We start from the raw sequence: 26,456 nt of genomic DNA, 5'->3' as shown, positions 1-26,456 counted from the left end.
ATATCCTTTCAGAACTCAAAACTTCCTTGTTAGTCCAAAACCAGCTTTTATTGAAACCATGATCAAAAAATTACTCGTTTCAGATCGCTTTACTTTATTTATATTATAGTACGTCGAAAGACTGCCTCTGCAGAAGATCAACGCCTACTTCTAAATCATTGCCTCTTTAGCCCTGCCCACCGATTCACACACGTCATGTAGTAGTAAATACGAGAAAGACGCAAACACAGGAATACTCCTGCAATAAAACCATAGTGATGCCTCTGATGATTACAAGACGTTTTGAAGTGCCAAGTTGCGGAAAAAAACACAGACTTTGCATTGCCTTCCTTGTGATCCTAACATTAAAGAGGTCATCGGATGCAAAATTCACTTTTATATGGTGTTTGCATATAAATGTGTCTTTGCAGTGTGTGGACACAACCACCATACAATGAAAAAAATCCTTTCTCTCCTTTTTTTTTAATCCTCAAAAAGCCTAAACACTCTCAATAATCAAGCCGTTTGGATTTTCTGAGCAATATGATGTCATATTGCTCATGCTCCGCCCACGACCACTGACGGACTGTCCCATATTAGTATATTTCCACCCTCAGCCATTTGTATACTGTCTGCCAAGGCAGCACTTTACGTGTCGTGTCCACACCCCCAACGGAAGAGAGGGGTGGGGTCAGAGTCGCCTTAACCTAATGTTAGGCCCCGGGGCTGAGAGGTTTTGCAGGCCCCCCATCCCCTCGATTTATAGAGTCTCATTTTAAAAAAAAAAAGTGTAATATCTAGGTAATCTACATCACAGTTGAGAAATTTCAACTTTATGCAAATGAGAAACGATTTTCACGAGCGACAACCAATAGGAAAGAAGCCTTTCAGTGGAGCTCAGCTCCCGCAACCGTCTGGAGTGCAGTGCAGGCAAGACAGAAGAGTTTGAGGGCGATTTCACTGTTTTATATGATTTGACTGTAACTAACCACAAACATGGATAATAAAATGATGCATGGAAAAGAAACTGTCGACAGTCTCAGTGAGTTTAATTCATACATTTATAGTTTGAGTGTTGTAGTTTTATGATGCATTATGATGCACAGTTTCCCCTGCATTATGTTGACTATTAGGGACAAGAAAATTGATTATTTGTCAAATTCGGATTACGTTTTAGTAATTTATGACAGTATGAGTGAGTTTAATTTGTAGATTGATCGATCGTTAATCTAGTAAATTATTTAATCCACTGAACACTGCTGTGTGGTAATATAAAAACACTCTCCCGACAGCATACTGTTTCTTTTGAGCCTAATTCCTAGTCAAATTAAAATAATATAGTTGTATCACTTGTGATGGTGTTTTGTATAGATGTGGCCAGATGAGCAGTCTACCAATAACATTAGAGCGACAGCACTACCAACGCCCACAAGCGACTTCACAGTATAGAGACTAGCGACATACAGCGACAAAATCGCTGGCTGTGTGAATGGGGCTTATGGGGCCATGTGAGTCACTCAATCAGCAGACATGTGCTGTAACGTGCGATTAGAGTGATTGACAGAAAACCTGACAAGTTACAAAACAATATGACCTTTTCAGCTCATCATGAACCTGAACATGGGAGGCCCCTGAACTTGGGAGGCCCCTGGGCTTCAGCCCAGGTAAGCCCATGCATTAATGCGGCTGTGGGTGGGGTGAGCAGTTGCTCATTTTCATTTAAAGAGACATGCACCGAAACGGGTCGCTGTGAACAGAGCTGTTTTTGAGGAGGTAAAAAAGATGTTGTTTTACACAACCATTGAGGAATTGGTTTGTATGTTACAAACTTTACATGAAGACCCTAAAGAATCATATCAACTTGTGGAAAATGGGCGTCCCATGACCCCTAGCGTGGATGAACTGAAGTTCCAGTCAGATCGCGTCAGTAAGACTGTTCATTTGCTCGCTTCTTTTTACTGCAGATTCAAAGTTCGCCGCAGGCTTTTTGGAGAGACTGAAAATTAAAGATGATGCAGTTCCGACTATATTGGATCCGACAGCAATGTCACAACACACAAGTGTGAGTAAACATTGTTTTTACCATGTGTCACTATTGCTTAGTCTGTTACAGATCGTTTGATATTTGAGTATTTATACTGTAGCGCCACAGTCAAACGGTGAATAGATGCGATATGCTGTTGTGATTGGCTGTTCTTTCCTTTGCTTCGGCATTTATGGGGTTAATGAGGGAGATTGCCGGATACGGAAGAAAGCATGTTGAGAACGCTGCTTTTGTTATTGTTTTGATCCAAGCCATTTGCTGTAATCCTGAATGAATAGCCTGATGAATATAGCCTACAAGAATGACAGGGTGACTAGCAATGGCACATTCATTCATTCATAATTCCATTTACACAAAACACTAAGTCATCCTTTGTCAATTATAACTATGGTAACTCCAAGTACTTAAACTTTATTTGTCACAACCAAGACTTAACCAAAACATATACAATACACATTAATGTTTCACATTGTTGGCATATGTTTCAACAATCTAACGAGATATTTTTCAACATCGGAAGTTTCCGAGATGTAATGGCAGGCCATTGAAAATTATTTAAAAATGTAAAACAGTTACCCAATCATAGCAGTGGGCATTAGTATTGAATGTGGTATGCCCATCAAAAAAAGTGTGTTTCAAATAGAGGGTCAAAAAACAGGATAGAAAATAATTACTTCTAAATTAGGATGTTTTTTGATGTACAAATCCTGATAAAATTATAAGTGGCCCTCAGAGAACATTAGAAAAGAAAAGAAAAATGCATGACCTCTTTAAGTAAGTGGGTTCTGGCCAGAAAAAAATGCACAAAAGATATTCAAAATTACATATCTTCAAAATCGACTAGTCAGTGGGCTGTCTGAATGACTTGGACAAAAAGCCCTGTATAATTAGGCTGGTTTTTGTCCAGCAGACACCATCAGATGTGCTTCTGTGGATAAATGGATGCCAAGTGCAGACTTCAAATAGGTTAACTGACAGATATTGAACAAATATAGGCAAAATAATAACAATAACATTTTATTAACTATAACTTTTAATTATAACCTTAGTCCTCACAACAACAACACTTCTAGAGACCATGCATAATAAAAAACTCTGCTCACACATTTGAAATCTGACAGAACTACTGAGGCTGGTGAATTTGTTACAAAAAAGAACCAAACAAAAAAAACACTCCTTTGCTGGCTGTAGAGGTGGTGGTTTAATGGGTATGAATTTAGTCACGCAACTTCTTGGAGAGGGTTAACTGACTGTCAGCATGCTAAAAGCCTTTATGAGAGGTTACGCGTCTAAATTGAACCCCCGTAGAGATCCATCACTAAAAAAAAAAAAAACATTTCAATTTCCTATTTTTGCATATTCATTTAAAATGAAAGTGTAACATGAGGCATGTCAAACTGTACACATCTTCTGCCACCCACCATAGAGATACGCCACCTTATATTGTGCCATACAGCACCAATATTTCCACACACAGAAAGTTCTGATTTACACGCATGCTTTCTCAGTTTCATCATATAATCGACAGGGGACGAATAAAAATCTGTTTGAAGTAAGTGGATAACAGGATGCCAGGAAAAAACGTCTGCATGGTTTGTCAAATTTTTTGATCGGATTTCAGTGAGAGGAAAATTTATGCATGGGCAGAAAGGACCACATCAGAACTGATTTAGATCAGTGCCAGGGGTGGGTAGAAGGCACTGACTTAATTAGGCTCTGTGGTTTATCAAGCTCAAGGGTTTCTCCTCGTCACATACTTTCTGAAGCGGACTAAACAGGAGAAAATGGGCCATTGCTACTGTTGTCGTCTGGATAACACAATCAGTTGGAGGTGGCTTTAGCATGCTACTTGTGGTTTACACAACCATGATCTTGTATTGTCAACAGCAAAAAAAAAACCCATTAAAATTACACACTACCTGGTCTTCCACTTCTATCTCTACAACCCCAAAACAGCAGTTTGCTGAGAGTGTGTTTTTGTAAGCATGAGATATATTTATTCTATCCAAATTCTACTTCTGAGCTGGAAAATTATAACATTCACATTCCCACTATACCATCTACTAGCTCTCTATTTTTTACACTCACATATGTCTAAATGGGGACTTTTAATTGTGTAATATAATTGTTTATTAATTCATTTAATTAATTATTAATCAAGTTTAAATTTAGAGATGTTTTCTTTTGGGGATAGGCTTCAGTTAAGACCCTGATATACTCACAGCAAGTTCTTTTTTGTTCTTCGCTTAGGGGTAAAAAGAAGTTACATAGCAGCGATACAGGCCTACTGTTAGCAAACATCCCGAAGCCACCCACACTGCTAAGAGCGGAGTTTAGATGAATATATAAATATGTGCTGCATGCTTTCCTCTCAATAACAAAATAAACACACAACAAAAATCAGAGAACAGCAAGCATTTTTTTAAATAAAGCATAAGAATCTGATCATAGCATTTGCACAAGCTCTGCATTTCGGCAGTCTTGTAAAGGCACATCATGTGACGTTTATTTATATATCACTTTATACAATAGATTGCTTAAAAGCAAGCAGCTTTACAGTATTAAACATGAAAAACAGTGCCAGTGTCTCATTTAATCAGAATTACAACTTCATTTTCTACTATAAAGCGGCTCTCCAGTGTGTTCATGTTTTCACTCGAGGACGTCCGACCTCAACAGACTGAACAGAAGAAATGAACCAGAGAAGATTTCCACATCAAGGGAGGAGGAGATTCAGTGCACACTTACCTACTACGTAATCGCCACGAACCAGTGGTAGTACAAAGGTGTTAACTAGCAAGAGAGAACTTTTCCAGAAAGTTTGGGAAGCTGTTTGGCCTAATTTTGTTCAAAATAACGTCACATCAGGTCATTCTTCAATTTCGCTTGAAGTATATCAGGGCTTTTATAATTAATTATAATCTGAAAATGCTGTTCATTCCCAGTGTTGTAAGGTTGAAAGATACTTTGATCTCCTGAGATACAGATAATGCGGACACATACAGGCATCTTTCGCCACACACAACAGAGTGAAGATGTGGAAAAGCTTCTTTCCCTCTTGTCCTTCCTTCAACATTGGTTCCTTCTCCCCCATTTTCTTTCCTATACCCATTCTTCCCTTTACTCAGTTCACTCAGAATAATTATATTAAAAATATAGTGTTCTGTCAATTCAATTGAAGTAACAGTCATGTTCGATATCATTTGAAATGTCTCAGTGTCACTGGTACAATGTATATATGTATATATATATGAATCTTTGCAAACTCAGTTCCTTCACACTTCCTTTCAATTTCTTCTCCTCCTTCGTTCTTAATTTTGATGTTTACTGTGCATTTAGGCTAAGTATGTATAAGGTTCACAACTTCATTATTTGAACTCCAAAACCTTAGACCTATTGCTTATTTCACATATTCTCGAACCAGCATATCACAAAGATTATTCTGGTTTGAGTGAGCGGCCCTGAGAGGAATCTTCAGAAAGGAAATATTATTCCAGTCCACTCACATGCTCTGACCCAGGTCTGGGATCTTGATTAATGCAAATTTCAATTGTTAATTCATGCCTCCATTTGGAGGATGTTTTGTCTTGGTCTGGGTATTTAAGTGTTGCAAAAGGCTCTGATTCTGTAGCCAGATTATCCAGTAATGCAGAGTCTTCTGTACACTCAGCATTATGTATCTTTCAGATGTCAGATATGCACCTTTACTCTTTATTTCTGAGCATTTGATGTTTTGTATTGTATTATATTATTTGTATTGGCAGACAAAAATACTTTATAGTACTAGCCATAACCTCTGATTATGGTACTACTATTTAATTAATTGTGAGCATGGGCAGCCTAGACCCCATGTGGTGAAAAGTCTAGTTTTTAATGTTGTGTCTATTTGGTGTTTTAAATATGCTTTAAGACAAACCATGTGCAAATTCATAAATAAACACCATTTCTGAGTATTTTCTCCTTAAAACTGCAGTGAAAAAAATGACAGGACTGAAATTTGAAATTTACGGCACTTCTGACATCACAAACTACCTTGTAATCAATGTGAGGGCGGTCTTTAGCATATCATGCTTTGAAGCATGAAGCAGGAGTTAAACAGAGTTAAATAGAATAATCAAATGTCTACATAAATGATTATATAAATGACAAATAATCAATTGGCATTCCAGCCTGAATTCGAGGTCATGATAAAATGAAGTAGGCTAATACAAGTTTAAATGGAATTTAATTACTTTCTGCACCAAAAAGACAGAACATGCAGGAAACCTTCAACCACACCATTGGACACCATCACTGGGCCAATTGGATGGACCTTACATGACTAAAACTGAAATAAAGCTGACTTAAAATATTAATATTAGATAATATAGAAATGCTGCCTTAGGGATGTTAAGTATAAGTAACTAATTTACTAAAATTACTAAAACTGAAATTTAAAGTTAAATTAAAGCGAATATAAAGTTAAATGTTTTAAAAAAAATAGAAATTAAAAAAGCACAAAAGTACTAAAACTAAACTAAAATGAAAGCTGAAAATAAAAATAAATAAAAGCCAATTGAAAATATGATTAAAACTACATATTAGTATATAATACTACAGTGAGGAAAATAAGTATTTGAACACCCTGCTATTTTGCAAGTTCTCCCACTTGGAAATCATGGAGGGGTCTGAAATTGTCATCGTAGGTGCATGTCCACTGTGAGAGACATAATCTAAAAAAAAAAAATCCAGAAATCACAATGTATGATTTTTTAACTATTTATTTGTATGATACAGCTGCAAATAAGTATTTGAACACCTGAGAAAATCAATGTTAATATTTGGTACAGTAGCCTTTGTTTGCAATTACAGAGGTCAAACGTTTCCTGTAGTTTTTCACCAGGTTTGCACACACTGCAGGAGGGATTTTGGCCCACTCCTCCACACAGATCTTCTCTGTCGCTGAGAAACACGGAGTTTGAGCTCCCTCCAAAGATTCTCTATTGGGTTTAGGTCTGGAGACTGGCTAGGCCACGCCAGAACCTTGATATGCTTCTTACAGAGCCACTCCTTGGTTATCCTGGCTGTGTGCTTCGGGTCATTGTCATGTTGGAAGACCCAGCCTCGACCCATCTTCAATGCTCTAACTGAGGGAAGTTGGTTGTTCCCCAAAATCTCGCAATACATGGCCCCGGTCATCCTCTCCTTAATACAGTGCAGTCGCCCTGTCCCATGTGCAGAAAAACACCCCCAAAGCATGATGCTACCACCCCCATGCTTCACAGTAGGGATGGTGTTCTTGGGATGGTACTCATCATTCTTCTTCCTCCAAACACGTTTAGTGGAATTATGACCAAAAAGTTCTATTTTGGTCTCATCTGACCACATGACTTTCTCCCATGACTCCTCTGGATCATCCAAATGGTCATTGGCAAACTTAAGACGGGCCTCGACATGTGCTGGTTTAAGCAGGGGAACCTTCCGTGCCATGCATGATTTCAAACCATGACGTCTTAGTGTATTACCAACAGTAACCTTGGAAACGGTGGTCCCAGCTCTTTTCAGGTCATTGACCAGCTCCTCCCGTGTAGTTCTGGGCTGATTTCTCACCTTTCTTAGGATCATTGAGACCCCACGAGGTGAGATCTTGCATGGAGCCCCAGTCCGAGGGAGATTGACAGTCATGTTTAGCTTCTTCCATTTTCTAATGATTGCTCAAACAGTGGACCTTTTTTCACCAAGCTGCTTGGCAATTTCCCCGTAGCCCTTTCCAGCCTTGTGGAGGTGTACAATTTTGTCTCTAGTGTCTTTGGACAGCTCTTTGGTCTTGGCCATGTTAGTAGTTGGATTCTTACTGATTGTATGGGGTGGACAGGTGTCTTTATGCAGCTAACGACCTCAAACAGGTGCATCTAATTTAGGATAATAAATGGAGTGGAGGTGGACATTTTAAAGGCAGACTAACAGGTCTTTGAGGGTCAGAATTCTAGCTGATAGACAGGTGTTCAAATACTTATTTGCAGCTGTATCATACAAAGAAATAGTTAAAAAATCATATATTGTGATTTCTGGATTTTTTTTTTTAGATTATGTCTCTCACAGTGGACATGCACCTACGATGACAATTTCAGACCCCTCCATGATTTCCAAGTGGGAGAACTTGCAAAATAGCAGGGTGTTCAAATACTTATTTTCCTCACTGTATTTATTTACCATTTATTTTTTACCAGTAAGAACCCAGAGGAAGGTTTGTTCTTTAAACACAAAATAAAGAAAATTAGTCAACAGACAAAACCGAAAGAGAATGAAGGACAAGCTCAACCCACCAACACGGGGGATATCAGAGACAAAAACAATGCACCAGAAGAGAATGGCTGCATGTGGGCATTGCTAAGAATATCAAATAAAAAGCACAAGACACATGTGGGACTCAGAAAATCTTTTTTCTTGCTTCACAAGGTCATACGAGAACATAATAAACTCTACACACTGTGGCATCTCAGGGCTGCCGGGAGCCTCTTTCGCCAGTGGTACAACTGTCAATGAACCAATTACTATTCAATGGCCAATGGCAGAGAAAGATTTAACTTCCCATCCTGTCCCATATATATCCTGTAGTTTAAGGAATTGTTGTCACATAACTCATTGGAGGAGCCTGTCCCTGATCTGAGGGACGAGTCTAATGATAATCCCTCATGATGGCCCTTTCTCATCCTCCTGCAAGAGAAGGAACCATGTAAGCCCAGAAAAGTGCTGTTTCTTCACCATTCCCAATGCTTCAAAGTGTGTTAAAAACACTCTTTTGCGAGATTCTGTGAAATATTCAGAAAGGACAGTTTGGCACAAATGACAAAGTCTAGGACTGCCAATACAAACACGCAGAGATTGCAAGTAGCTTGAGTGACATTTGCCAGCTGGCTCTCGATATCCTTCAGCTATAGCACTGACAGGACTGAACCTGTTTGAAGAGGTAAAAATGAGTCACCAGTCAGTTCACATGGGAAAAGCTGCTTGAAATTACAGGGCCGAGCTTAATTGGAGTTGGGTTTAATGTGTGTGCTCGCCTTCCAGAGCAATTCAATCAAGGAAATCTTCAGAAAAATCCATGATTACCCGCCTTTCATTTTTCCATACACAGACCAAGGTTGGTTCGCTCTCTCTGTCCTTGTGATATATGGTAGAGTATTCCAGCACACACCAGTGACCTGTTGAATCTCATTTGGCCTCTGTTCCCCGAGCCATTGAGATTCCGAGTCCAGCGCCTCTCCTCGAGCTGCATGACCAATGTGGCCGGTTATTGAGAAAAAGGTCGACAGCAAAGGTCATGCAAGACTAAAAAGCTGAAGATGAAAACGGCACCTTGGTGTATCTTTTATGAGGCGTTGGATGTGTTGTAAATCACGACTTATAGGTTGTAGATTATTTTCCATATTTCAAGCCAAACTGTAATCCCTGTCCTGTATCCAAGATCAAGGACAAGTGTACAGCCCAACAACATAATTTGCATGCAACCACTGTCCTGTACAAACATGGTGTCATGTGTACCGCATAGGCCTATAGTGACCTTGCTAATAAATAAATGAAAATGTAGGGAGTCTTTAGGGTCTCCCAAGACTTATGGGTCTTTAAAGGGAGTTTACCAAAAAATTCCCCTAAACTACATCCAGAAACACACACACACAAAAAAAGACATTCTGAAGAAGAATACAATACAATAAGAACTGTTTTTGTCCATTTAATGAAAGTTAAAGGGGTGGTTGATTATGATTTCACTTTTTTTAACTTTAGTTAGTGTTTATGCTGCTGTTTGAGCATAAACAACATCTGCAAAGTTACAACGCTCAAAGTTCAAAGCAAAGGGAGATATTTTCTTTAAAGAAATTGCTTTTTAAGGACTACAACAAATGGCTGGTAGAGACTACACGATATTCCTCCAGGGTTAGTGACATCACCAACCCTGGAATTGACATAAACCCCGCCCCCTGAACACGATTTATAGATTACCATGACAGAATATGCTAATCAATGACTAGAAGATAACTACACATAAGCTACATAAATTCATCAACTAACCATTCAGAAATGTCCTGTTGCATTCTACATGTTGTCACTTCTTCTTGAGTCTCTCCATCTTTGTCTGAATCCGGTTTGAACATAAAAGGCTAAAGGTTTTTGAAATTTTCAGTGCATGTCTGTGTGAGTGCTAGCTCTTGAAGCTCCGCCCCCTGTGCCGGGAGCAGCAGCTCATTTGCATTTAAAGGAACAGATACAAAACGGTGCGTTTTTGCTCACCCTCAAAAAGTGACAACTTTAACATGCTATATAAAAATATCTGTGGGGTATTTTGAGCTAAAACTTCACATACACACTCTGGGAACATCAAATACTTATTTTACATCTTGTGAAAAGGGCATTATACCACCCCTTTAATGGGGTACAAATTTACAACATTGGTCCCCAATGACTTCCACTGTATGGAAGAAAAAAAAATAGCATTTTTCGAAATATCTATTTTCTAATATTATGGAGAAAACTTCCATAAAGTAATCTGATTTTGTAAAGCACCTAACCTGTAACTAGGATATCTTTATAATTAAAACCTCCTAACACCCGAAAAAAGCCTCGAGAAGGACTTTGTACAACATGCTTTGCAACAGTGTCGTGGTGATGACATGCCAAATCTGCGATCATTATAGATACAACTTCAGATACAACTTTCTGTTGCAGGCACTTAAATTCAGACTAAAAAAACAACTATGTGGTGCTAAATGTCACAGTTGCTTAACAAATGAAATTAATACAATATTAGTAATTAATTAAAATATTAATATTAATTATTATTGTATTCTGTTACTGTTTTGTTAAACCATTTTTCTGTACAGAAGTACTGATGTGTTTTAATTTAGTACAATTAATTCAATTTTAATTATATATTATATTAAATATGTTAAAATGAACTAATGTATCTAATCATATCTCCTGACTGAGATTGAGAATATTCAGCACAGAATGAGATTACAGAGCCTGTTACACACATAACACGCTCTTGTGATTAAAAACAGCTGTTAGGTCTGCAAAAGAATAAAACAGAATCAACAGGATTGAATGGTTTTTAACTTGACACAAAGCCAAAATCAAAACTAAACTTCAAAAAAAAGAGAAAAAAAAACCTGTTAAATATTCAGCATTTTGGTGCAAGATGCTACAGAACAAATGCTAGTAACACTCATGATAGGTCTATGTTCAATGATATGGAAATAAAAAAACAATATATTGACCTCTAAAATGCTTTTTTTTAATGTTATTCTTATTTTTTATGTAATTCTTATTAATGCTTTGAATGTCATTTAATTATTTATTAGCAAATATTGATATACACATTCAATTGTGATTTATTTAATTACAACATCATGTAACTACTTTTATTATATACGATTCACTGTACAGTACCGGTCAAAAGTTTAGAAACATTACTATTTTTTTATGTTTTTGAAAGAACTCTTATGCTCATCAAGCCTACATTTATTTGATCAAAAATACAGAAAAATTGTGAAATATTATTACTCTTTAAAATAAAGGTTTTCTATTTTAATATATTAAAATATAATTTATTTCTGTGATGCAAAGCTGGATTTTCATCAGCCATTACTCCAGTCTTCAGTGTCACATCCTTATAATTCTATGAATAATTCTAATATGCCGATTTATTATCAATGATGGAAACAGCTGCTTATCATTTTTTTATAACCTGTGATACTTTTTTCAAGATTCTTTGATAAATAAAAATTTATTTAGAACTGAAATGTTTTGATATATATATATATATATATATATATATATATATATATATATATATATATATATATATATATATATATATATATATATTAAGCAGCACAACTGTTTCCAACATTGATAATTTGATTACCAAATCAGCATGATTTCTGAGGGATCATGTGACTGAAGACTGGAGTAATAATGCTGAAAATTCAGCTTTACCATCACAGAAATCTTTATTTCAAATTGTAATAATATGTCACAATCTTAATGTTTTTTCTGTATTCTGTCTATTTTTTTGATTAAATAAATGCAGGCTTGCTGAGCATAAGAGACTTCTTTCAAAAACATTAAAAATAGTAGCCTAATGGTTCCAATCATTTAGCCGGTACTGTAGGCGAATGACAGTCCAACTAAATGCACAAAAAGAAATGGCAGAAAAAGATAAACTTCAATGACAGCAACAGCAACATTCATTTGGATCCTTGATTGGAACCAGTCAAACCTCTCACCCCAGGAGCACAAGGATGTGCTGTCTTTGAAGAGCACTGATTTAACAGTAGGAGGGCCTGCACAATTTTCCATCCTGTCATCCTGCTGTGCATATCAAGAGAGGCATCTCCACTATTTCATGTCTATTTCTTCTCCTCTCCATGCGTCTGAAAGGACCTAGAGAGATCTATTCATCAAAATGTCCACTTTTACACTCAATCAACCATGTGAACCTTCGACCATAGTGAGGGTAACATTAACAAACTGTACTATTTCACTTTTAATTTCATCGATTGAAAAAAGGAGAAGGAAATATCAACAAAGAAAAGGAAAATTGCTAAAAACCCCAGATGTACAAGCACATCTGAACCCTGTCCAAGGTCTAAACACATATTAAAGTGTTCTATGCGTTCTAATGTATTCGCTTCCTTTTGCTCTCTGTGCTTTGTTCCCTCTCCTGACCAATAATCTCAGTGGCCTTTCTGGTTAAAACTCAACAAAAGCTACACCAGAAAATGAATGCATTAACCGTGAAACCTATCGGCGGAAAGCAGAAACGGCTGACGCAATAAAAGAGAAAAATGTCACTTGCAGCAAGGATCATATGCTCAGCATTTCAGCTGTGAAGGCCCCCGTCAAAGTCCCTTAGAGTTAGACAAACTCAGTGTAATGCTTATTGCAAGACAACGACACAGCCTGACAAGTTGAAGATGGATCTGGAACCAAATAAGAAACACGTATTGATTAAAATGCAGAGACTAAATTACCTCAGGGATGCACCAACAATAACCGATAATAAACAGCATGTTATGGCGGATAACTGATAAATTGACTTTTTCTTTCTGTTTGCAACCCTTTCAACTCTAGAATATGGACATTACAATGTGATTTGACCAATGCATAACTACTGCTTTTTAATTTACTGACATCTTGGTGGTTTTCATAATTTGCCTAAGAACGTTCCAGTAGAGCAAAGAGCTACACTAGCAACACCAAGTTCATAGACTGATCAAATATATTTGAACTTGAATGCTATGCAAGTCGCTTTGGATAACTAATGCAATAGAGCTGCACGATATATATATTTAAAAAAAAATCAATATTGTGATATGGCTTACTGCCATTGTCAAATTGCGCAGGCTGTGATTTAAAGTGCCCCTATTGTGCTATTTTAAAGGTTCCTAATTTTGATTTGGAGGTCTCCTACAACGGGTTTAAATGCATCAAATGTCAAAAACAGTTATATTTTCTCATAATATACATTGCACATCACCACATTTTTCAATGATTCTCAAACGAATCTTCCAATGATCCAGTCTGTCTAAACCCCTCCTTTCCGCACACACACAAGAAGTCTTTAGAGTAAAAAGTAATTTTCCGGCTCTTTTTTCTATGCCGATGCACTCCCTAACAAAATCACTTCAATCATTTTAGAATTTTTCAAATGGAGTTATTCAATTAATATGGTGAAACTTCTTGTATTTTTTACAATATAGCAGAAAAACACAATATTGCATTGTCAAGTTTTTTTCCCCAATATTGTGCAACCCTAATTGTCGCAAAATGCAATTATTTATGTCAAAATGTATTTATGTCTACTATAATATTGACAGGCCACTTAAAAATCAAGCTTACAAAGAACAAGCTTATGAAAAAAATCATCATACATGCTGTGGAAAACTTATATATACAGTGCAATGCATAAGTGAATACACCCATGCTAAAGTTGACTAAAAAGAGGAATAAAAAATCATATTTTGGAAATTGAACTTAATGCCTTAATTTAAAAAATTAGGAAAAATCCAACCTTTAAGGACACCAATTTTCTTTGTGAATGAATAATGTATCGTAAATAAATAAATGTTCTTCCTTAAAATACATGGTGCATAAGTGAGTACACCCCTATGTTAAATTCCCATAGAGGCAGGCAGATTTTTATTTTTAAGTATTTTTTTTTAGGATACTATGCATCCTGATAAAGTTCCCTTGGCCTTTGGAATTAAAATAGCCCCACATTATCACATAGCCTTCACCATACCTAGAGATTGGCATTGGGTACTTTCCATAAGATCATCTCTCAATGCAAATCAAACTAGCTTTTAGGCTAACTGAAATAAAATCATGCCAATCTCTAGGTATGGTGAAGGCTATGTGATGATGTGGGGCTATTTTAATTCCAAAGGCCAAGGGAACTTTATCAGGATGCATAGTATCCTAAATTTTTTTTTTAAAAATACTTACAAATAAAAATCTGCCTGCCTTTATGGGAATTTAACATAGGGGTGTACTCACTTATGCACCATGTATTTTAAGGAAGAACATTTATTTATTTACGATACATTATTCATTCACAAAGAAAATTGGTGTCCTTAAAGGTTGGATTTTTCCTAATTTTTTAAATTAAGGCATTAAGTTCAATTTCCAAAATATGATTTTTTATTCCTCTTTTTAGTCAACTTTAGCATGGGTGTATTCACTTATGCATTGCACTGTATATGCTTGGCTTTAATTGGTGCACTTTCAGCAGAAAATTATAGCTGTAGCTTGCATTTCTGGTGCTGGAGATACAAAACCTGTACAAAGGGTGATAGGTCTTGAGCCATGTATGAGAAACAAACAAACAAAAGAACAGGAGATTACAGATCTGCCATTTAAAATCAAACTGCTGTCACATGCCGTCAACCCTTACCTTTTGGTGACTCTCCACATCATCTCCTTTTGCAGTGATGAGGGGCACTGGAATAAAATCAAACAGAAAACATCAGGTCACAACAATGAGGGCTCCATCATCAATCCATTTAACATGTTGGCAAAACTGCAACACATAGGCAATAGTCTAAAAGCCCATGACTTTATAATGTAAATGTTAGGCTAAGTGCTGCTCCTTTAAGATCTAGAAGAGGGAGTTAAATGCCAGCTGATTAGAAGAGAATCTTTTCCCCTTTAATCTGCACCAGCCTTTAGGGACTTCTGCACCACAAGTATTTTGCAAAGTTTTTCATTAGAGCTGGAGAAGCTTCTCTCAAATTACATATCCATTGATCCCGAGAAGAGAGTCGCTTTGAGAGGAGCCTCAAAATCGATACCGAGCGTCAAAACGGCAGATGCAGAGATGACTTTCCGTGCCAGTGAGATCAGTGCGAGTGAGTTTCGGCTTCTGAGAATACCACAGGTTTCTGGCCATTATGCTGTCCTTGGAACAGTTCATAATTGCTCCTTTTACTTATCCGCTTCTCGGGTGACATTATCAGAGCAGAGCCCTGAAAGTGTGCATTAAAACTCTAGATTAACTCGTATGAGGGTTAAAAGGCATTTGCTTGTTGCTACTTCACAAGTCCATTTGCAACCTGTGAAATCTTCTTTCATATAACTCTTTAATGAGGCTGATGTTTACACCTCTAGGCCAATAGTTGGTTTGAATTTTATTTAGCTTCTTTATCCCTGGCCCTGTATGCTTGTAACTTAATTATTTATGAAGTCCAGTTCTCTGTAGATGCTAAAAAAAACTGTTGAGAAGCCTGCAGAAAAAATTCAAGCATGATTAATTACATTCTGTGTATTTCATAAACATAGAAATGATGGCAAGATCCAAAAGTAATAGGGGAAAATAAGTTTTATTTCTTGGCCTAGTGTTATGCTAAGTAAATTAAATATGCATAAATGAATGTCTCAATGTTAGAAATATCTGATGGCTGCTTAAGTGAAAACATCTTTAAATTCATTAATGTAGACATCGATGAAAACTAAACTTGTTAAAAAGATGATGATGGGTAAACATAGCCGTAGAGAAAAGTGGAAAGAAATCTAGACATGGCAACATTAAAATTCCAAGTTAACTTTGAAATGAGGAAACATTGAGCAAAATCATAAATGAAGGGAACCAAAAGGTCATGTGAGCTCATTAGACCTAAACAGCACGAGTGGCTCTGTGGATCTAATTAATGTTGCTGAAAAAATTATATAAATCATTTTATATATGTGCTTATTTGTCTTTTTATTTTTATTAATGTCACACTGTTTGCACAAACAGCTTTGCAGAGTTCAGGGAACAAACCAACACGCTCACTTAAACTTTCCATGGATCATTGGAAAATAACAAATATAGTTTGTTTGTTTGAATGCTTAATATGAATAAACCGAGCTTAAAAAGTCCCCGTGCAGCTTTTTAGTTCTTTTTTATAACAAAATATTTAGTTAAATGCTACTCTCAGCAATTTTATGTATGTTTCAATTGTTATCATTATTTTCATTTGTTGTCATATAGGCTACCGTTCAAACTTCAAAAGTTGTTGTTTTTTCCTCAAAGTAATGAATACTTTTATTCAACAAGGACACATTATTAGATTGATCAAAAGTAACAGTAAAGTCTAGGGATGTCACGATGAGGAAATTTTCACACCGGTACATAAACTTGCGAATTCGCTGTCACGAGAACTATATATATATATATATATATATATATATATATATATATATATATATATATATATATATATATATATATATATATCTGTATATATCAGGGAGCCGCTAACAATATGTGGGTTATTGAAAAAGTTTTCGAATACAGGCTCGCTTTTGACTGTAGCTTCAATGCGAATTCGAGATCATGCGTACCCTAAGTATAAGGAACGGCGGTACTGACCGCATATTTTACAAGATATTTGTCAATGAATGACCAATGCTTTACCAATGCTTTATGGAGCAGAGCAGATGATTTGAGCAGGAAATTTCAGTTTATAATTGTAGTGTCTGTTGTCTAACTGAACTAAATGTTTTTTTATTTCTAGAAAAAAGCAAAACGACAGTAGAGGTGGTGCCATGGTGGGCACAAAGTAATGTAATCACTGTACGGCCGAACACTGTGTAAGACCGGTACACTGACTACAGGAAAAAGCCTAGTAAACTGACATTGCTACAATTTTTTTTATACATTTCAAATAAATGCTGTTCTATTAAACTTTCTATTCATCAAAAAAAAAAAAAAAAAAAAAATCCTGAAACAAATTGTCAACGTCCATAAAAATATTAAGCAGCATAACTATTTCAACATTGAGAATTTCTTGAGCACCAAATCAACACATCAGAATTATTTATGAAGTACTGTATCATGTAATACTGAAGACTGAATAATGTAAAGTAGAAGACTTATTTTAAATCGCAATAATATTTTACAACATTTTTTATTTATTGTATTTTGATACATTTTTTTAATGGATTTTTCATAGACAGGATCACATACAATTGCCCAAAGGTTTCTTCACAATGAACAAAACAAAAATTTACCCTCTGAAGCCCCCAACTCCCCAGCGGTCCCCCAGGTCCAAGCCACTGATCCTTGTAATAAAATTGCAATCAAATTTGACTGTATTTTTGATCAAATAAATGCAGCCGTGGTGAGCATCAGGGATTTCTTTTAAAATCTTGCCAAACCTCAAACATTTAAACAGTAGTGCGTAATATCTTAGTATACCATCCCATACATATTTTGCCATTGCGCAGCCTAAATAAATAAATAAATAAAAACATTTATAAATGCATTGTGTCAATTTGGTAGTGCCCACAGGCATGTGGCAAAATGCCCATATAGTATGTTTAATCTGGCCCTATGATTTCTAGATATCCACATCGGCCACCGACAAACATTTCAGTGGTCAACATTCTGACCACTACTAACTAACCTGCTTATCTATCTAATATTTAAATAAAGGTGTCCGTGTTTACCACCATGGTCACACAACTTAATTCATGTTAAACAACTTCCAAATGTTTAAGATGATCTTCCAACACACTTTAAAGGGGGACATCACTTCCCCTCTATCTTACAAAATGTAAGCCATTAATAATAAATAACCCATGAGTGGATGGATTTGCTATGCCCTGAACAGTATCTTTCTCACTGTGGCTGAATCATAAAGAGCCAAGGCATTTTCAGCATATCAGTGGGCAGGATGAGCCGAGGCCAGAGCTGATATATAATTCTGCTGTTGCTGTCAGATAATTCCCCTAACAGTTTCACCCAAGCATTGGGTTGTTTACAGTTGAAAAATGAACATTGGTACTACCTATCATCAGGATAGCTTCCCTAATGTGCACTACTTTCATAGCGGAAAAAGATAGATCACAATTTCACCTCAAATCTAATATTCCATATTAGTGCTCTGACAGGATCACAAAAGAAAAGCAATAGGGGAGGCTCATAATACTACATCTCCCTGAGCGCGCCATTAAAGCGATTGTAAAATGCAAGAAATATGCGTTTAATATTAAGAGCCGAGCGCATTCACTAGCACCGTTTCACTCAGCAAACATATTCAAGCAAAAAAGTTGGATCCATCTTGAATTTTAAATAAGTAATTCCACATAAATAAGAGAATGGGTTTTAACAAAGAAAAGAGTGGTTCTCTCAGCAGCAAGACAGGCTACATTCTCACATGGACTGGAGTCTGTCAGAGTGGATTAAATATGCAACATTTGGCTTGAAAACCTTGGCTTCTTGCAGGAACGCATCCAAGTTCACTCCTCATTTTCTGACATCTGTCGCAAACTTTCAATCTTTTCATGCCGGTCCCCTGAGGATGTTATAGGGCGGGAAAGACACACACGAGGGCCATTTACCAGCACTGTATAGCTCTGCTTGCACATGGCCACTGAGACGGCTACACTATAAAGTGCCCTTCTTTATTGCCAGTGTTGCTTTTAACAACTGCTGGCTATATTCTTGATAAAATACTGCAAGCAAATCATTTGCCTGAACTGATGACATCTGTGTACAATTTTTTTCAGATGTCTTCTAGAGTAGACAAATGCAAAGAACAGATGCTCCTTCAGATGAAGGAAAACAACATGGGAAAAATTAGTGAAATTAGAAGATTTGGATGAAAGCTGTACTTGTGCAATTAAAGGTATTTCAAAGTCTGCTAGGAAAGATTGATGCACAGTTCCTATGAACAAATATGAATACTTCCCTGCTACACAGTTTGCAAAAATTAGTATGTCAAATCGGCAGCATGCCTGAATACTCAGTATTCATCATATACACAATAGAAAACAAAAACTGATTGAACTTTAACTTTGACTCCTGGTCTTCACTGACCATATCGGTCTCTCTATGGGGTCTAGCTGTAATTCCCCTACAGTTAAATGGATTAAGAATAAATCAAAATAAAACACAAAAATTCTTACATATAGCCCCATTAAACGGTTGATTTTAGTTTTAATGTATGTTACACTTTTTGTATTGCCAATGTTTGAACAGCTTGTAACGAAAAACCTTCCCCGACTTCGTAGGTTGTGAACTGATTTTTATGTGAAGGACTCGGGCCGGTTTCAGCAGGAAAATCCAAAGGATGTGACGGTTAGGAAAGTTTGATAAAAAAAAAAAAAACAGAATCTAAAAGGATATTAAGATATCTTTAATACTTCTTGAGTTACAGGCATGCAAATTTGGGGCAAAAAACAAAAGAAGTGCTTTTTCTTCATTTCTATTGGGACTTTCAGCATTGGCATATAATGCAACAAAGATTGCTAAAGACAACAGATTTAACTAATAGACCTACCAATCTCTGTGTAAAAACAAAATACTGACGCTGCCATCTTTCTAAAGTAATTTTTACCTCCTGTAACTTGGCTCCAAATCTCAGGTGAAAATTGTCATTTTGACCCCCTCTAAAAAATAATGGATTACTCAGTAAACAAACATCCATCACATTTAATATTTTGACTTTCATCACTATTTATGTTTGTCTTTCTTCAGAAAAAAATATTACCAAAATCCAAAATTTGAGCCGGGGAAGTTTCCAAAATTTGGTTGGTTTGACATGGAATGTCCCATATACTTTATATTCAAACGATCATGAAATTCAAAGAACTTCATAAGTATATCGTGGCCTTGAATCACATTGTGTCTCAGTAATAGGTTGCTGGCTGCATTTCACTTTACAGCCACCGGTGTCGCTAATGACAAGGGTTTCTACATATAAACCCTTTATATGCTACAAGTAATTTTAGGCATCACGTAAGGGATAATGTAGAGCGAGACGGTTGTTATAGCGAATACAACCCCGACAGGCTGATCGGGACCCCGACACGAAGCGGAGGGGTCTTGAATCAGCCTGAAGGGGTTGTATTCGCTATAACAACCGCCTCGCTCTATATTATCCCACTTATTACATGGCTACCCACCAAATAAATCAATAATTTGACACAAAATATTGATTTAAAAAGGAGTTTATTGATTTAAAAACAATGGTATTGCTTCCGCTAAAGAAAATAGTCTGTTCCGTCTCTACGGTTAGAAGAATCCTGCGTCCATAGCAACGCTCCGTGTGCTATACTTCGCAGCGGTCTGTTATCAAGAAAAAAACAGACCGCATTCTACATTGGAATTCAACCAAGCCATGTAATAAAGCATTATAATATACAGTATGAAAAATAGATATTCATTTTGAAATTTGCTAAAGATTACATTTAACAGTGTTTTTAGTGTTATTCAAGCTTTTGAAGAAGAGTTCACAAAAAATGTAAAAAAAACAACTGTACAAAAAACATTTAATATTGTCTGTTAAAATGTATTTTTATTAATTAATTTTTATAACCAGCTGCTGCTGATGATGATGATATTGTGCATCCCTGAGTTCTTCCTCAAACTCAAAATGTACTTTTAAAGTACATGAATTTGCATTACTTAGCTTTGGATGGTGAACATGGAGTTTTGAATTTCATCAAGAATGCATTAATTTGCCTCATTCCATCAACCACACCTCCAAACATTTCCAAATTTAGCCACTTTTTGCCTGAATCAGAATTGTAACTGGCACTTATTTGAAACAAAACTATTGTCAGCATTGGCTTTTATATGAAGGAAATGGGATTCCAAAGTCTCAGAGTCACAATGAGAGCAGTCACTTTGGTTTGGTTCCGGAAGCCAAATTTATTGTTCATGCATGCGTGCCGTTTTGTGTCTGAAGTTCTTTTCATTACCAGGTCTCCACAACCTTTCCTGCACATTATGCTCACTGCCTCAGTAAGTGGTTAGCAGCACAAATTACATGATAATACGTTTTTGTTTTTTTTAAATTAATTACATTTTTAGAGTGTACGAGAAGTCATTTGTTGTACTCAATATACTCTGCAAGTTGATAATGAACCTATAAGTGTTAATCAAAAGACAGAATGTATAAAAAGTGTCAGAAATTCACAAGTGTGAAGCAAATAAAGCAAGTTATTAGTCATTACTCCTTCCATAAATCACAAAGGCGCACTGATATTTATCAAATAGGCACTCAGAGGAGACCTCAAAGCTGTTCTGAGAGAATTATATTAATGTAATGCATTAGCCTAGTTATTAGAAACTTGCAAACCAACCACTGCCACTTGAATGGTGTTACAGCCATTAAATGATAACATCGAAATCTATAGACTGTTCTCTGCTTCTGTATTCTGTTGGTGTGTATTAATTCTCTTGCTGAGTACTAGACCCTGCTGTGATGATGATTAGTACCACAAACAGTAGGAACACTACACAAAATCCAAATCCAATCTAAGACATGAGTCAATCAGAGATCCCTTTTAAATTATTGCTTGTGAGCTGTATTAAACCTGAACTACTCTCTCTTGACATTTCATTCAAAGTGGATGAGTAAATGCTTTTAAAACACAACATTTCATGGCACTATGAAACTAATATGCCCTGAAAGGAGCATGACTTATCTCTTGAATAAAAAGTAGGCTACCTCTCTTCATCTTACACATCACTTCACCATCTCACTTTGGAAGCGGGTGGCTAGAGATTTTCTGATGACCTGTCAGTCTAAGAAAAAAATAGGAAAACTTTAGAGAAGAAGCTGTCAGCTGACTCGGCAGGCCTGATAATCACATCAAGAGTTTGTTGTTAAATGTACATGACGGGTCTTCAGTTCTCTAAACAGACAAATATTGATCACTCAAAAGATCGAAACATGATGAAAGTGCAGTTAGATGACAACAAGATGTGAGCAGACTACAACTCTCCCACTGTGTGACGATGTCTCTGGCTGTGCACTCTTCAAAAATGAACTGAGAATGGCTTTTAAAGTGGGCATGAAATAAAAATGCATTGATTTTCTATCTTATTGTGATCGATTCATCTATGCATGTTTCAGTTTATTTTTGCAACACATAGTCATTTTCAATTAAAACGTCAGTAACTCAACCTTCCGGTAAAATGACAGACTTCTCTCTACCACAGGGGGACTTAGACTTCTTGAGTATTTAAGTCGACATGAAACGCAAGTTGCGATAGTCTTTTCTTCCCTGTTGTGACTTTTATGTGAGTGAAACGGCTTCTCGAGCAACAACAAAAAATGTCGGGCAGGACTTGATTCTGTCTATGACCTCATGTGAGTGACAGGTTGTCCCGCCCTCACGCCAGTAAACACGTCATCAGAGAAGAGAAGAGAGATGTCACGGCAAGAGAAGAGATGTCCTTTTACCACAAGTTAGAAAGTTGGGAGAAAAGAAAACGAGCATGCATTGGCATTTATTTGCTCATCATAAATGCCGGTTTGTCTCCATCTCCCATGGCTTTCAATCCCAAGCCAAATCCTAAGACTGCCTCTCACTGATAAGCAGAACAGAGCGCAAGTATTCACACCGCCAAGGTGATTTCATGCCATCCATGGATTCCTGCGCTCCCTGCATACCTTAAGATTTGTATTTGACAGTCACTTTTCCAGACAGTCAGAGAGTGTTTATCTTTTTAACTGTCAGGTGTAAACAGCACTTTTATCTTTCAAAACGGCTAGTTTAAACTGCCTCCTGACTCAAGCAATGGAATAACTTGCAGAATAACATCTGTGGGAAAGACTTAAAATGCCTATAATTATTCTAAATCTTGCAGTATAACTCATCATAACAAAACATATTTGTTGCGCATTTTAAATGGCTTTGTTTTTATCTGTGACTGACAGCCAAACCGCAGTGGCCTTTGACTGATCATTCTTTCTGCCTGCAGGTTCACACAAAAGGTAGGCCTGAGATGTTTTCTCAAAGTTTTATTCTGTACATCATAAATACAGCAGGACAGCGCTGATATAATCTTGACATACATATCTTCATAAAACCCTTACACAAAAAGTTCTTTACAGGGAAAAATACAACATATTTTAAGATCAACAGTATTTTTTCCCCACAGTCCCAGTTGGGCCTGGTTGTGACAGTAGTTCAGATCTGCATTTGCCATGTTTTCATTTGGCTGAAAAAACAACAACTACTTAAAAAAAAAAATCATAACAATATTACAGATAGTATTTTTGTATTTTTTAAATTTTACATTTTCGTCACAAAAAATTACTAGGTTTTGATTTGCAATAATGAAATTTATTTTTTATTTATTTTATTTGAATTCTATATTTATAAAATATTTATTTTTGTATTTTTTCCCATTTTTCCATAAAAATCTTACTGTGATAAAGTCTTCCATTAGTTTTTTGTCACAAAATGTCCAATATTGAATTTATTATTTAGTTTTTCTACAGCTATAATGTAACTCCATGATGGTTATATTGATAAACAATGGCAAATGGGTGGTTGACGTGATGCTACATTTTTGTGTTCATGGTGACAAATATAAATAAAAATGTATAATATTTCATTAAAATATCTGTTGTTATATACAGTTTAATCTTCCAGAACTAATACATCTGTAATTAATGAGTATTATAATTCAAATATGTAAATATTTAGTTTTAAACATGACATTTGTCCACTGGCGTGACTGTCCGGGGGATAAGCGTTGCTTATCTTAAAACTACTGTAATTAGGGGTGTAACGGTATGCAAAAATCACGGTTCAGTACGTACCTCGGTTTTAAAGTCACGGTTCGGTTTATTTTCGGTACAGTAAGGGAAAGAAATGCAAACATTAAACTGCAGGTTGTTTATTACTATAAACTTTTTTTAACAATTTGTTTACACTTTTTTTAAACACTTTTTAATTAAATATAATAATATATATATAAAATAAAAAAAGAATAAGAAATAAAATACTGCTGCAAAGTTCTCCACTAAATAAAATACTCTCAGTCTCAAACCAATATCACATAATAAATTTAATGAAAAATATAAATAAATAACTATGATTACAGTGCAGCATTACCAATCCCAGCTTGTAGGCCTGCTCATATTTAAAAATTAAGACTGGGAAAAAAATGAACTTTAATTGCACAATTTGCTGTAATTAATTGCAATTCATCCAAGCTTGTAATCATCAATCATTAAACTTAGAATCACCTAATTAAATGAAACACCGGGGAAAAAAAGGAACAGAAAATAGCCCTATATTAAAATAATATTAAACATATATATCAATGTATTATTATTTTTCAATAATCAATCAACAATCAATTTAAGATTTTTTCCACCATTTTTTTTACTAATTATCAAAATAAAATATATTCCTACAAAGCTATTATTACCAGAGCATGTGATCAGAGCAGGTCATTTTACCATTGTTGCCCATCATGGCTATACCAGCTCAGCAAACAGAAGTCTTCTACAGAGAAATTTCACCTTATTTGAGCGGACTTTGCTTTTCCAGTGCGTGATCGGTACATGATTGAAGTGTTTGGCCCGTTAACGACAGAGCAGAACGCGCTATGAAGGACTAAAAATGACAGAACGAAAAATAAATAAATAAATAAATAAAAGTAGAAATAAATAAATAAATGCAGAAATAATAGTGAAAATAAATACATTTTGGTAATATAAACGGCTATTTCTGTATTTTTACATGTATTTATTTATTTATTTATGCATTTCTATATGTATTTATTTATGTATTTATACATTTATTTATATATTTATTTATTTATATATTTATATATGTATTTATTTATACATTTATTTATTCCTACATTTATTTATTTCTGTATTTCCACATTTCTACATTTATTTATTTCTGTATTTCCACATTTCTACATTTATTTATTTCTGTATTTCCACATTTCTACATTTATTTTTCCCTGCGCATGTATGCTAATTGACCAATGGCTAAGCCACGCCCCCAAACGAGATGAGCCAATCACAGTACGCATACATTCTCTGCTTGCTTCCTCGTCCATTGCAATGCATTGCGGTTATCGGTTTTCATTCGTTTTTATGTTTTTTCTTGTCATTTTGGCTTTAAACAGCGTGTGTGTGTGATTTTGGTTGGGTGACAGTTGTAGGTTACAGTTTGACAAGAGTTTACAGTTTGACAAAAGCACAATGTTGTGTTTTACACAACTATAAGTAGGCTAAACACTTTGCAGTTTTAATTATGTCCTGTATGAACAAAATGGAGTATGTTTTTATGTTTACACTGTTCGATCGCGCCCGCTCTCTGACACACACAGACACACACACAAACACACACACACATTCCAGCAATGCAATCTTGACATCGCAGCCATTATTCTGCGCTCACACCAAACGCGAATAGAGCGTCAAATTCGCGCGTATCCGCGTCTAGTTCGACGCTTGAACATTTTGAATCCAAAGCGAATAGGACACGCGTATAAAGCGAGCGTTTGAAGCGAAATAGCACCAAACTATAACGTTTACACTGTGAACTGTAAATCTTTGTTCTGGAGCTGAAGCTTATCGACCTTCTCAACTATAAAATTATTAATATAACCCTCCAATGCATATTTAAGGCCCTTTTGGTGACATCGAGATGATATATAATCTTTCTGTCTCCAAAAAATCATCAATTGCCTCCTGTGAAATGTCTCCTACTGTGACAGCTGCCAAAGCGCCCGTTACCGAATGTTGACTGTTTGTCCGAGTGAGTGGAGGGGGCGTGGTTAGCCATTGGTCAATTAGCATACATGCGCAGGGAAAAATAAATGTAGAAATGTGGAAATACAGAAATAAATAAATGTAGAAATGTGGAAATACAGAAATAAATAAATGTAGAAATGTGGAAATACAGAAATAAATAAATGTAGGAATAAATAAATGTATAAATAAATACATATATAAATAAATAAATACATAAATATATAAATAAATGTATAAATACATAAATAAATACATATAAAAATGCATAAATAAATAAATAAATACATGTAAAAATACAGAAATAGCCATTTATAATACCAAAATGTATTTATTTTCACTATTATTTCTGCATTTATTTATTTATTTCTACTTTTATTTATTTATTT

General features: G+C 35.7%; 1 protein-coding gene across 2 annotated transcripts in view; it reads right to left on the bottom strand.

Annotated features, from left to right (window-relative positions):
• Positions 1-26,456, bottom strand: part of b3glcta (beta 3-glucosyltransferase a) — a 109,353-nt gene that overhangs the window by 77,160 nt on the left and 5,737 nt on the right. For both annotated transcript variants that reach the window (XM_084125757.1, XM_084125758.1), the window contains exon 3: positions 14,961-15,007. In XM_084125757.1, coding sequence (XP_083981883.1) covers positions 14,961-15,007 — 47 coding nt within the window. The remainder of the gene's footprint in view (positions 1-14,960; positions 15,008-26,456) is intronic.

Source organism: Abramis brama, assembly GCF_963993115.1.
Source record: "Abramis brama genome assembly, chromosome: 10".
NCBI lineage: Eukaryota > Metazoa > Chordata > Actinopteri > Cypriniformes > Leuciscidae > Abramis > Abramis brama.
Note: the sequence above shows the minus strand (reverse complement) of the source record. Positions and strands in the feature narration are given on the sequence as shown.